This window comes from Nipponia nippon, unplaced genomic scaffold (genome assembly GCF_047370975.1).
Source record: "Nipponia nippon isolate SJK-2023a ecotype South Korea unplaced genomic scaffold, ASM4737097v1 scaffold_1, whole genome shotgun sequence".
Lineage (NCBI taxonomy): Eukaryota > Metazoa > Chordata > Aves > Pelecaniformes > Threskiornithidae > Nipponia > Nipponia nippon.
Genome location: NW_028262290.1, coordinates 20,165,344 through 20,179,872, shown reverse-complemented (window position 1 = coordinate 20,179,872; position 14,529 = coordinate 20,165,344). Strand labels below are relative to the sequence as shown.

At 38.0% G+C, this 14,529-nt stretch overlaps 1 protein-coding gene across 2 annotated transcripts in view; it reads right to left on the bottom strand.

The window, feature by feature from the left end:
* RSPO2 (R-spondin 2) overlaps positions 1 to 14,529 on the bottom strand; it is a 115,632-nt gene that overhangs the window by 50,517 nt on the left and 50,586 nt on the right. Inside the window, exons 1-2 of one of the 2 annotated variants that reach the window (XM_087747503.1) lie at positions 7,989 to 8,107; positions 3,863 to 4,035 (exon numbers count right to left, since the gene is read on the bottom strand). In XM_087747503.1, the coding sequence (XP_087603629.1) occupies positions 3,863 to 4,035; positions 7,989 to 8,053 (238 nt within the window). In that variant the 5' untranslated portion in view covers positions 8,054 to 8,107. Of the gene's footprint in view, positions 1 to 3,862; positions 4,036 to 7,988; positions 8,178 to 14,529 lie in introns of those variants that run through there. The other variant, XM_087747512.1, reaches the window with a different exon arrangement.

Sequence of the window (14,529 nt, the reverse complement as noted above, 5' to 3'; positions counted from 1 at the left end):
GCAAAATCCTTCCTACTTCTCAAAACCCCTTTCTAAATCCTTTTAGATTCCCTTTAAATTAACTAGTTAGTTTACCGATATAATTATAACAAACTGGAACAAGAGAGCTTTCTTTTTAATCTGGAGAAGGTTCTTTTCAAAAGCAATTTTATTACTTCAATTTACTAGCCATAGATCCAATTGTTTTTCTCACCAGTTCAGTGGTTTCATTTTCTGTATAATTTCAGTAGCTAAACCATGCTGCTAGTGTATTCTTTTTATTCCACTTAAAAGATGACCTAGAAGTTTACAACACCAAAAAACCTCAAAGAAAGCAAAACAAAAAACACTTGAGCATAGGTAAAATTTTAGACCCAAGGAGCTCTTTAGAGGAAAGAAATAGATATTGCATAACCCACAGTATTCTTAAGAAATGTTTTGATTTCTTTTCTCTAAAAATAAACAGAAAATGGTGCCCGCTAGAGGTTTCCAGATAGACAAGGGTAACTGCCTGGGAGATTTTAGAAGCAGTAAGGAGAGGAAGCCTAGACGTGGAAGCTTTGGAGGCACAGGGAAAGATAAGATTGGTGTTGAGGGGAGAAAGAGTTTATAAAGTCAGTTGTGCAGAAGAAACCCAAAGAACAATCACATACCTTTGGCGGGCCTACCATAGTTGCAGGGCAACAATGACAAGGTTGGAAACCTAATCTTCAGAACCTGAGAGTGAAGAAGCAAAGGGTGCTTCATTGCTGCTGTTCCCAACAAGAGGTCTGTAGGTTAGCGGCAGACACTTGTGAGTCCCTGCCTCTTCCTTCACTTGTATTCAATTTGCAGTGTCTCATCAAGGGTCTGCTTCCTACCAGACCTCAAATGCTTTCTATTCCTGCTCAGCATCATGTCTCTTTATATCCCACTGGCTCTACTACCCTCTACATAGCCAGGACTTCTCAGACTCATCATAACACTCTTACCACAGCTCTTCTAGCACAATCTTGTATTTTCGTTCCAGTGTTTCTATCTTGGAAAAGTCAGAAAGTCAAATATTTGCTTCCATCCTTCCATGTGAAAGGTATAAAACACCATTGAAAGCCACCCCCATATGTAGACCACACATCTTCCTCTGGTACCGTCCTCGCATAACTGGACTTCAAAAAACACCCAGGGAGGCCCAGAGAAATCCGCTGCTATGTCTGATTAGCACAGCCTATTACTAAACAGATGACATTTTTTAAAATGTTACACCATACTTCCCACAAGAGTTGTATGTAAATGCTAAAAGAACAATATTCTGACCTCACTGAAATCCATGGCAAAGGTCCTAATTACTTCAGCAAGGTCAGTTTTAAACTAATAACTTTCTTATCCCATCAGATAGACCAGAGCCCACTGCAATGACTTTAATGGACAAAATTAATATTAAAAATCCTAATCCTAATGAAAGATAATCTTTCATGGTAAACACATATTTATAAAGTGAAAAGTGAGAACTGAAGAAGAGCAGTACTCCAGAAGTTAAAAAAGCTAACTTTCAAGAAGTCTATTTTCAATCACAACCTCTCACAGGAGTGGTTATAAATTCACAGCTCCATGACTTTACCTCCCAGGGGAAAGGGTGGAAGAGAAGTCACTACTTTGTCCAGTCAAGCTAAACTGGGCTGAAATTAGACCGAAGTGATTTTCTCAAATATCTTCAGTGTCAGACAAAACAAAGTGAAACAAAAACTTACCCCTTCAACAGGGTTCTGAAACTTATCCCTTCATTCTGAACTTATCCCTTCTGAACTTATAAGTTCTGAACTTAGCCCTTCGACAGAGTTCAGAGCTCTGATTTACAGGACAAGATATATAACTTCTCCAATGGAAGGTCTATTGATACCGTGCAATCTCTCAATTTAGGCTGACAGGAGAGTAAGAACTTGAATGACTGACATTTCAGTAGAGCACGAGGGTAGATTATAGTACGTAAAAGTGCCTCCATGCTTGAGAGCTCTTACAGAATATGCTCAAGCAAGAAACATATCTCCATGAGCTAATACTGTGCCACTCCTCAATCAATGGCCAGGAAACCTACCAAACTGAAGGACCAAATTCTTCGGTTCTACAGAGGAGAAAAAGGATCATAATATCTCCCTTAAAAAAGGTCATTGTCAGGAAAGAATCTGAAGACAGAAATGTAAAACATCTTCAACTTTGCTTACTGAAACAGAGTGGCAAAAGATAAAGTTATGTGCAGGACTTAGGAGCCAAAGTCCCCTTTTCCTTAATTTTCAGTGAGCTCTAGCACCCCATGGCACTTCAGAAATAATTTTCTTCTGAAGTGTTTTTGCACATACACGAGATTTTTTTAAAAAGTAATAGCTATGAGCCATGTTTCAGTCAAGGCTAGGGCAACCAATCTGATCTATAAGAAGTGCATTTAGCTAGCCAGCAATAAAACATTTGTATTTAGGCTTGATAATCTCATTTATATTGACCCAAATGTTCCTCTACCATTTACTTGAATATCATAAAAAAACCAAATCTGATTGACATGGATGAAACTTACAATATTTATAGAAAACTACATAAATGGTGCATTAAAGAACATTGGAAGGAGAAAGCCCGGATTACAAATCATGCCCAAATTAGAGATATATTTTAAGCAGATAAACCACAGTGATACTAACAGATTTTCGTGATCTGCTTTGGCTTCCTGACATTCATGATAAGCCACTCCTACTCATTTTTCTTTTAAAATATGCATTAAAGAATTGACAGACTTACATTATAGAGAAGGAACCAAAAGCCCAGGAGTTCAAAATACAAATTCAGATATTGAATGAAATTTAGACTCATGTGCATATGTCTGTTATTGTAAAAAAAAGAGTATGTGCTCCTGTAAACAACTTCTTTCTGTGCTACAATTACAGAGAGCATAATGTTACCAAAAACAAATACTAGCCTTCCATTGTAAATTTATTCACCAGCTTATAAGGTGATGCAGAATAAGCTGAATTGTAGGGAAATATAATGCTTCTGAAGCTCAAAATAAGGCGTAAAATGCTCCATATTGAGACGCATGTGCTTCATATTCTAACATACCTTAACAAGAATCATAGAATCACAGAATACCAGGTTGGAAGGGACCTCAAGGATCACCTGGTCCAACCTTTCTAGGCAAGAGCACAGTCTAGACGAGATGGCCCAGCACCCTGTCCAGCTGAGTCTTAAACGTGTTCAGTGTAGCAGAGTCAACCACTTCTCTGGGGAGATTATTCCAACGATTGACTCTTCTCATTGTGAAAAATTTACCTCTCATGTCCAATCGGAATCTCCCTGGGAGTAAGTTGTACCCATGAAGAAGGTTTACTATATTAGAAGAAGGTTTACTATATTAGTTTCTCATACTAAGTGCAATATGATGAATTTTAAGGTCAAAAGATGTCTATCTCAACTGTAAAAATTAGTTACTAATTTGTAAAGTATTTTTACTGATATGCATAATCTTGAAAATTTTAAACGAGCCTTATTTTGCCTTTGTGAAAGATCCATATTCTGTAGCATTTCCATTGTCACGTTGTCCCTTTCTAAACATAATCAATGTGATTGATTATCCATCCATAACTCCCTTCATAACAAAGATATTTTGTAGTACACATAGTGGAAAAGACAGCTGGTCACACTCATTGCTTCCAACTCCTGCTCCCATCCCTTTTCTCCTCAGTAAAACAGCATTGGTGCTCCAGACTTAACTTTGTGCTGCCATCCTAATGTGTCCATTGGCACTCCACACCAATTGACCAGCACATTGACCAGCACCACCTTCTGTGCTAATCACCTCCAGAATTTCCTGAGGTGGGAGAGACTTCAAAAATCCAGACAGACTACACATGTTAAAACTCACCTTCAGGATACAAGGGCACATGAGGGACAAAGACTGTGCTAGTGCTAGCAAGAGCAGGAGACAGAGGCAAGATGCTGAAGAAAGCTATGATGTGAGCAGTTCTTATAGTGGATGGAGTGTCAGTTGAACAACCAATGGAAAGAGAAGAGAGACCAAAACTTTCAGGAAAGTCACTGAGGAGACAGTAAGGAGAGGAGGAAAATCATAAGCAAAAGATGTTTAGCCTACAAGGGAATATCTATAATAGCTAGCTATTTAACCTCCTAAGCAGATGTGGCCTAGGTAGTTGCATGTTTATTATTATTATACAAATAAAGATTTTTAAGCTACAACTTTGGCAGGGACTGAACATGAGTGCTAGAGAATGATACGCAGTCACTTGACCGTAACAGGTCCTGAAGTTTACCACAGGTCTACTATTTCATGAAGAACAATGCTTAGAATACATCATCCTAATTATAAAATACTATAGTGAGGATATTTTTTAAAATAAATTCACTTAATAAACACTTAGCGATACATTTCCAGTATGTTCTAATCTTGATTAATTAGTTGACATTTTTTAAATAAATGCCAAACCACAGTGTTTTCAATTAGTACTTTACAAATATACAATTGCCCTATTAAATCTAAATTGACTACAGATTTAATAAATCTTAATTCAAAGCACTACGATGATTTTTGTTGCCAGACAGATGGAACAAAACTCTTCTGTCAAAATATAAAGTAAGGTCAAAAATAAAAAAAAAATCCAAATTAAAAAAAATCCAAATCTATTTGAAGGAGGAAAAGAGAGTGGAAGAGATAAGGAAAAAAAAATGCCTATAAAATAATGATAGGTAGACCTCAATTTCTGGACATCCAGCTTCACTTCCAAAATCCCAAATGCTATGTTAAGCTTGTTTTTAAAAGATAAAGTCATATTTGAAGGAAACATACACAAAATTAATGAAAACCATTTCTAAAAAGTCAGAAAAATTATTTTATTTAAAGCAAATGGTGCTGCCCCTGTGGTAATTGAACCCTCTGACAGACAGTTACAGTTGCACTGGCTATAATAGTCTCAGAAGGTCATATGCTCTTCTATACTACATAAGAAACAGTCAAGCCATGATATATTAATGATGTCTTGCTATTTTGTAACAAAGTTCAAAAAAAAATCATTACCTTTCTTAATACAGTGAATTAACTATACGTCTTTAATAAATGCTCAATTTGTTTAAAAGCTTCTCTTCTATCTTGTTTTTACTTAAGGCGCATGGAAGGGGAAATTACAATTTTAGCCATGTCGGGGCCTACTGTGAGAAAGAAGGTGAATCTAAACAAATGAAGTAGCCAACCAAAGCTGAAGGGAGCTGTAATTTCTACACTCTGAGTACATCCTCCCCCTAAAACTGTAGAGGTTACTATGGATACAGACTAAGGTGAAAGGTTCAAGATAGGCTTTATCCATTAATCAGACCACTGTTAAACCAACCACCCAGGTGACAGATTTCATCTTACTGTTTAATTCACTCTTGTTTTTTCCTCAGGAGATTATTTCTTGTTGGAGCAGTTCAGTCATTAATTAATAAAATTTCTTGGAAAATTAACAAAGTGTAGCTCTTCTCTTGGGTATTCTACAGAAGAGACTCAACACTTTCCCATTTTGTGTCCAAATGTACTGCATTCTCATACTGCAGTGTTCAGGAGGAAAATCATCTCCAGCAGGAAACTCTACATCGATTTCAAGTGACAAGCAGTCTCAAAATTACATGATTCACTGTTACTAGAAAAACAGTCTAGAACCACTTAGCAAATTCAAGACACACATACTGCGTACATGTAGAAAATAAAATTAGTCCCAAAATTCAAAATTTCCATCATTTTAGAGCTGCTGCACTTGGCTGTAGTATTTATTGTGTTACATTTGGCACTAACTATGTTTGTCTTTTAAAACCATGTCAACATTTTCCATAAAAAATATGTTCTTATAGCTTCTCTAACAAAAATGGGCAAGTGTTTCAGTAATAAAATGTTAAACAGCTTTTGTGCCTATAAAGATATTAATAAGGCAGAAATCATTTCAACTTATGTAATTCAAGCCCTGTAACTCCCAGAAGGATTTTAACATAGCCAGAATTTTTATTATTTTTAGCTGAGACAATACTATCTGGGCAATGGAGTCTGTAACTAAGCATACCTAAAAGTATCTAACATCAAGTAGGAAGAAACCTATTCTATTTTTTAAGAATGTTTATTTTAACTCAACTTCAACCCACAAATTGTCTGTGTGTCCACAATGCAATGTATGTGCCATGCAAGATCACCAAACCAAGAACAAAAATGAAGATGTGATTTATAAATACACCAGTTGGCAGTTACACTAAAATAAAAATATACGATACAAAAAAATCATTGGAGGGAAACCAGGACTGGTCAGTAAATGCAACTGCATCATTATTCTCACAGGGGGAGACTGTCAAAGGCATGAGGGTGAGTTAAATATCCAGTGCTCAACACATGCCAATATGGGTTGGACACAACTCGCATTTATGCTTTTCAAAACCAATCCTGTAATTCAGGGAAAAAGGCCGCTTTCTGTAAGTGGTAAAATGAAGAAAAGTTATATTGAATTCATCATCCACCTTCTGCAAATAACTTTTTTTTCTTTTTAAGAAAGTAAAGACTGCCAGTACAGACTACTTTTCCTATCTCACAAGCACAGTACTGGCTCATATAGATAAATTCATCTATTTCCCAAAACTGTAACTATATTCAAAAACTTTTTTACATAGGCAAGTTTTCACAGCTCAGTTTTGAAAGGATTAAAGTGGACGAGTTGCTGAATTCACAAATGTGTTATGAAAATTAAGGCCAAGATCCTAAATTACTTTACAGAAGGGATACATAAACCATATACTGGTCTCATTTAATTTTTCATCAAAACCTAGCCACCTGGTACAGATTAGGCAGCACTCAGCAATATTACATAGCAGTTGGGAACACAACGTGAAGCATACCATATCCACAGAGCCTGCACAGGGAATGGGTAGAAAGAGGCAGGACATCATTGCATGGACTGGGACAGGTCCAAGCACAGCCATGAGTGCTCTCCCTCCAGCCCAGACTGCCATGGAGTGACCTCATGTGGATCTCAGGGTTTTGTGTGATGTGAAAGCCAGCACCCACTTTCTCACAATGCAGTGCATCCCAGTGACACACCACAGTACTGAGGGGGAGAGTGCTGTGCATTTAACAGACACTTGATTATTCCAGGAAGCAAAGAAAAGCTATTTCTCACTTCAGGTTCTTAGGATGACCTAATTCTGGTTAGGCTATGACACACACAAACACAAAAAAAAAAAAAACCCACACATGAATAAGAATTAGAGGTAACAGCAATGATTAATAATCCATATGGGTAATACTCCCCATATGAGCATATGGAAAAATCGATATTGGCACAACTGCCAGATGCTGAAATAATGTGTAGAGATACCAGAGCACTCATTGGTTTTAACAGTTGTGCTTCTAGGCACAAATATGCTAACAGGGAATCTTGTTGCACATTAGCAGGTTGTAAATTTCCAAATAAAATGCAGTACTAAAAGTGAAAGGTTGTTTGTTTGTTTTTAATAGTACATCTGTTTTATTAAAATAGCAACACTTACATATTAAAGCATGTCTGGTGTGAGGTGTCTGGTCACCTGAAATTTGTGTGGGAACAAAAAGCATGACAAGAAGCCCACCCATATATCAGTGCATATACTGACTAGTACCTACATGAGGCACTGTTAAATTAATGCTTAATCCTTTCTATTTTCATATAACGGGAGTTTGTTTGTTAAAACTAGGAATATCTGCTTAAATCACCATTCTTTCCTAAATTTCCCTTCTAACTAAAGCAATAATAACAATAAAAATAACAACAACAATAAAAACTAGGTTAATGCATCAACTATTTAATCTGCTGAATGTTACATATCTTGGAATGAGCTGGGATGTTCTTTAGCAAAGAAGTTTTATGATGATCCTGAGACATCTGTGAAAATATCACCATGTTCCACAACACATCATCTTAAAATCTGAACGTGAATTATGGCCTTCCTACAAAAGTGAATGTAAGCGTGCAAAAAAAACTCACTTGAACATCTGTTCATATCTGGCGTTCGGAGTCCGTAGTACCCTGATGGGCAGGAATGCAAGCATTCACCATATTGTCTCATTCCTTCTCGTCGTAAGAAGAAGAATAACTTGTGTTGGCATCTGATGCACCCATTATCCTTTGAACAAGATAAACAGCCTTTGCAAATTGGATTTTGTCCATAGCTAGCTGCAAAATAAGAAGATAAATTACACTTTAAGATCATTTGGAAATTTTTTTGGCTGGAGGTCCTCTTCCCTCTAAAGTATTACTTATCTATTACATGATTACAAGTAGTTTTGAAAGGAACGTTCTGAAAGTGTATTCATTCTCATACATCTGCACTGGCAAGTGAATAAAAAGAAATGCAATCTCTATATTTTTAGTTGTATGAAGGGCAAATTAATGAATTTACACACTTTTTAAATAAAGGTACAAGCAAGCAGAGATCAAGCTATATAAAGTTCATCAGTGCAACATAAGTAAAACCCTGGCACTGAATTCTAGTTTGAACCTGAGCACACAAGCACATAACAGCAGCAAAATATAAGAACATCAGCACCCTGATATATGCACCTGGAATGATATGTCCATGGAAATCCAGCAAGCACACTAATGCAACTTCTGGCTTGTGAAGAGAGCAATATTAAGAGCAGCAAACTCTTTACAAGTACAGGTACAGCACTAGCAAAGAATGCTGGCTCATAGCTCTCAGGGTACTAGAACAGCTATCTTGCAGTCTCTTCTTGGTCCTTCTAATGAGAATGTCAAGATGATTATTTCCAAAAAAGAGTAACAGTTTTAACTTCTAAGAGCCTTTTTCTACAAGCTTCTACCCAAAATGGACTGAAAACCATATGCACAGACATTACCAAAGGAATGCGTTTAGTGCAGATTACCATTTTAGGTCACCAGCTGCTGTGCCTTCAACTAATTCTATTATCTTTTTTCTTTTTTTCTTAAAATTACTTGACGGATACTGCAACACAAACCTTAGCTGCATCACTCTTGGCCCATACGAGCTTTTACTATCCTGCCTTTCTGCAGAGTCGCAGAACACTCCCCGGTCCCCACAGGCTGTCAACTCCCTCTCAGGCACTGAGTCAGCACAGCAGGTTAGCAGAGGGAGGATGGCTCAAGACATTCCTGAAACCAGCATAGCTTAACAGGTCTGTTTTAAATATTAAATTGGCTACAGGACTTGACAGAAATTTGCCAGTTCAAACCTGGTTTACTGGAAACAAAAGAAAAATACTATGCAACACAAGGAAAGTGCCTTTGGGGTCTCAAGAGCTTTTTAATAGAGGCCACACTGAGGGCACCTGGCCAAAAAAGGGCAAGGACTATGTTTAATTGTTATATTTTTAAATATCTAAAAGTATCCACACCTTAACATAGTACTCTGGTACTTTTATCTTGGATGGATGGATAATTGAGGTTGCTCAATGGATGACTTCACGAGCAGAGCTGAGAAAAGAAAAAAGGAAAAGCCCACCACCCTCTAGAACCAGTAGCTGATAAGCTTTACTCTCACCTTCACACATCTGCACACCACATTCCCACTCCCTCTCTGCTTCCGGCCCCCACACATGCCTCCCCAAGTTCAGCACGACAGCATTCAACTCTGATCTTGTACAAAATAATCCTAGTGGGTGGCAGGCAGGACGAGAAGCCAAGCGATCCGGTGTGAAACAGCTCAGCCAGTGGGACACTTTGAGTGTTGGAGTCCTCTGGCACCAGGCTCACCTGGTGACATCCTCTTGATGGGAATAGCATCCTTGCCCCCTATGGTATACGTAAGATTCTTTGGCTCTCTGTTAACCCCTTTGTAATGACACACCCTACCAGACCAACTGCCTTACACTCCTAAACCAGTTCCCATCTCCTGCTGCCTACAAGACCTCAGATATAACTTTTCCTACAGTTCATCTTGCAGCTATTCTCATTCCCAATCCACGTCTTCAAAGACATATAAGAAGAGAAACAAACAGATGATGAGCTAGGCCTGGATGTATTCCTCATCTCACTGTCGGCAGGGATTGCCTATCTATAACCACATCAAATAATATGTGACTGTGTACTCCAAAGCAATTGTTACTTAACACATGGTGGGCAATCCTGTAGACTTCTGAATCCCCTTTTAGTCTCCTTGCATCTTGCTCTCAGTAAATCTGTACCTCCAGCTTGTTCAAGGTTCCTCACAGAAGTCTGTACTTTAACAAAAGAATTAAAAGGAACAAAGCAAAAGTAAAGACGCAAGATGCCTGAATTTATTCACTACTCAAAGTGTTTTTTGGAGTTTGAATCAGCTTAAGTCAGAATCTCATACACAGCGTGTTATTTCTTCCCCAAATCAAGGATTTATTTTTTCTCTATACCCCTCTTGAGCAGCTATGCAATATTGACATCAAATAACCCAGCTCCCCAGTTCACTCCAGGTTTCAGCCTTGACTGTCCACGCTGTGTAGCTGTCACTCCAGCCCTATGCTCTTCTCTGGAGAGAACTAACTCCTTCCAAAACATAACCCATATATGCCCCTGGGGAGAGTCTGCTCCAAGGAATCCTCCAAGTCGACAACATGAACAAGACTGCACCACTCTGCCACATAGTCCTTGTACCCTTGACTAGCACTCTGGAGCAGGACTCACCCCTTACACCTGGGTTCTCCTTTCATTAGGCGTACCCCTTACACTCACACCACCCAACATGTAATGGTTGTCATAAAAACCCCCAACCCAAGCATGCTGTGCAATCCTTGCATTATTTCAGAAACTTTAAACAGAAGAATATATATGATTATGACTTAGGGCCAGGCCAATTGCTGAACAGCATGGGTATAGCTAAAGGCTACGATTCTCAATAGTCTGGTTTGGGGAGCAGGGATTATGGTCTTGAACAGATGCATTTGTATTGTCCATGTCGTTCTCATATCCACCTTCCCTCATTGACTGCCATTAAAATTCAGACCTCTCAGCTACAAAATGTCTCTGTTTGACTCTACTGTCCAGCTTTCCTTTATCTATGACTATCCACATGTTACTCTCCTCAAGTACCTCTTTTTTCTATTTCTGGTAAGATATCTTTGTTGACAACCTTTTGTTCTGCAGACAAATTTAATTATGCTGACTTCCCTGGGCTCTGTCCTAACATACTCTCACATGAAAAGGAGCTAACCACGTAAAATGATCCTCCATTATCCCGTGCTATCATTTTTTTAGGAGATGGACAGCACATCTTTCACAGCTTAAAGTCAACACAAGATATACGAGAGAGTTCAATAATATAGTAATTTTGTAAGTTGTATATATTTATGCCAAAATTTTAACTTGTGTGTAGGTTCCCCAAACCATGACATCTAGACTCTCCTTCTTTGTCTCCTCAGCAGCCTTAACAAATGATTTGTAACTTCTATGCCTGTATTTTTTTCTGTCTTATAGGAATGCCATGAGATTCAGTTCATCAAAAGTTGTAAACTGCTCTAAAATCCTCAGATGTGAGGTATCATAGATGTGACATGTGTATTATTACTTAAATGAATGATTATTAAACTCACACATTGAATTTGGATAACAGAGTTCAAGACCGTCACATAGTTAATGGTCACATAGTGATAACTTTCCCTATTGCTCTCCTAGTTACTAAGTTATAATAAACACCTAAAAATGCATCAGATATTTTTCTTTTCTTTCTTTACTAGATTAGGAAAAAAAAAAAAATCACAGAAGAATTATACAATGGTAAGGGGAGAGAATATGATTTGTATGCTGTGATACAGAGAGTAAACTTTATGAAAGAACCTGAAAACTTCCCACTGTGTTGCTTAGGCACCAAACTGAATAATTTCCAGGTATTTAGCATACAGTAAGTTATTGTGAAGTGTATATCACAGAATCAGCATTCTTCCACTTTGTTGTTGCTTATATTCTTTTCTGAACTTCACAGGAAGCATACTGACTTCTGCAACCTCTCTGTCAGTTCAACTTGGTCCAAAGCAGGGAAAATCATGATATGCTCTACTACTAAACTACTTGGACACTGAACATACACTTTAACAAATCAAATACTGTAGCACTGGTTTTGGTGTCACATAGGCATGCAATCTTGAAGATACCAACTTAACTTTCTCTCTTTGCCCAGATGTACACAGGCTATAATTAAATCCTACAAAATCGCCCCTGCCCCAAAGTGTTCCCTTTCCATCTTGGTTTCTTAGTACAGCAAATACAATGTATTCTTATCACATACAGCATTTTCAGCTCTCTCATAATTGCTCTTTGAAAGAGGAAGTGAACGCCTCTGTGTTCAGCAGAAACATCTATACACTTCCTTTTGAATTTCTTCATAACCTCTTCCTTTTCCTTCTGTATTAGACTGCAAGAAAAAACAACAAGCTTACAAAACATGGTAAATCACATTCCAAGTTACCAGCTGCGTGATACGCAATGTAAAACATCACACTACCCTCAGTTCTCACATCTCTATTTTGACCCTGCCTACAACACCCTCCTCAACTCTGTGTGCCAGGCAGGCAGGTTTCCTCCAGCCAAATCCCTCATGGAAACACTCCTTCCACAAGGCCCCCAAATGTTAACCAGTGTCAGAGCGCTGCTGTCGTCACATCATAAAACCGAAAATGCACACATGCTCTAAGTTAGCACCATCCTCTGGGTCTCAAAGCACATGATTGCCCTGGCTGTCTGTTCAGATTGTAAGGTCCTTGCAGCAGGAGCAATGTTTTGTACAGACACATAAGTATGTACCCGGGTGTGAACACCGCACATAAACACAAACACACACCTTTATACAGAAACCACATCTTCTATTCCTTCTGCTTGCTGCTGCTGCCACTATACTCTAGAGCATCTCTATATTTAAAGAAAAAAATCCAGACTTGATTCCCTATGTTGCTTTTTTATTTTAAATCTGGGATTAAATTTGCCAAGTTTGAAAAGGTTACTTGAGAACACAGACTAGTACCCAAACACTGAATGAAATACTTCTGAACTCTAAGGGTGTTCAAAGTTTCATGGTTTGGATCCATATCAAGTAAAATCAAATGTCAGCTAATTACTTTAACTCTTGTCTGGATCAAATGTATTTAAGCTATATTGCTGAAGCAGTTTTAAGTGAATTGTTATGACTATTTGAAATCACAAGAGAATCAACAGTGCAAAATGAGTCTAGCCTGTTCTCCACAAGAATACAAGTTGTTCTGTAAGCAAGAGAACTAAGAGCATTTGATTTCCTATGATCTTACTGTCCTGCAGCCCATACCACAACAACTGCTACTAATTTATGCCTTTCTTGTATACTCACTTGTTAGGTGTCACAAACCTCTGTTGAACCTGGTGCTTCAGCTCACCACAAGAACCTGGTATTTTTACACTTCTGTAAAAACCAGGCTGAAATGGACAAATGAGTCCAAAACCAATTGGAGAAAGAGGAGAGCCTGGCAGAGAAACAAGTAGTAGAAAAAGTCATTACCTGAACATCATTTCTTTAGAGGGCCAGGCTAACATGCTCATTATCTTCCTAATATCACTCGCTGCCTGGTCATTGTGTCACTATTTGGCAGTCTTTGGTCTTTTGGACTCTCTGAAGTCAGAAACTGGGCTTACTGGTATAATGGCCTGCTTAATGGCACTCCTGCCCTAACTGGGATTGCAGCCACATAAATGCTGGTAATTGGATTTTAGTTCAGATCTAGCAGGAATGTCTCCAAGACACTTATCACTGCAAACATGAGGTGTGCAGATGGGACTCAGAGGAGGGAAGCAACTAAAAGACCACTACAAGCTGCACTTATTGCAGAAAGAATAGATTTCATAATCCTGAATTCAATTAATGCTATAAAGATATCTCATACATATCTCAATAAAACCAAGTAAAATACACTCATGCTTGACATATGTCTTCAGGGTACCAAAGAACAGAACAAAGAATACAGCCTTACAGGTACACCAATATTGTATAGTATACCAATGTACTAACACTGTAAGACTGCAAGGTCATTATAGTTAAAAACCATCTGATGGGCTATGCACAGAAGCTGGCCAAGAAAAATACCTATTTTTCATTAGAGCTGTGTAAGTTTTGGACAGAAAACTTCAATAACCAAAAAAAAAAAAAAAAAAAAGGAAAAAAATGACTAGCCTGACTCTAGTCATTTTCTTAAATTAAAAGAATTAAGAGATGCAAGGTCAAAGGGGATTTTTGTGACCAATTAGCCCAATGCCCTGTACAAAGAAGCCACAGAACTTGTGCTTTACTAAAACATATCATTTAAGAAACCATTCAATCTTGATTTTTAAATTGTCAGTGGTAAGGAAACCACCACAACCTTTGTTAAGATATCATAGGGGCTAATCACTCTCACTGTTGAAAATCTGCAGTGGAATTTTGAACTTCAAATAGCAACCACTGAAACTTTTTATATCTTTGCCTGCCAGATTGTTAACAGTTTTTCAGTGTTTTTTCCCCAATGCAGACACTCTGATCAGGTCAAGTCTTAGCCTTCTCATGGGTAAGATAAACAGAGCA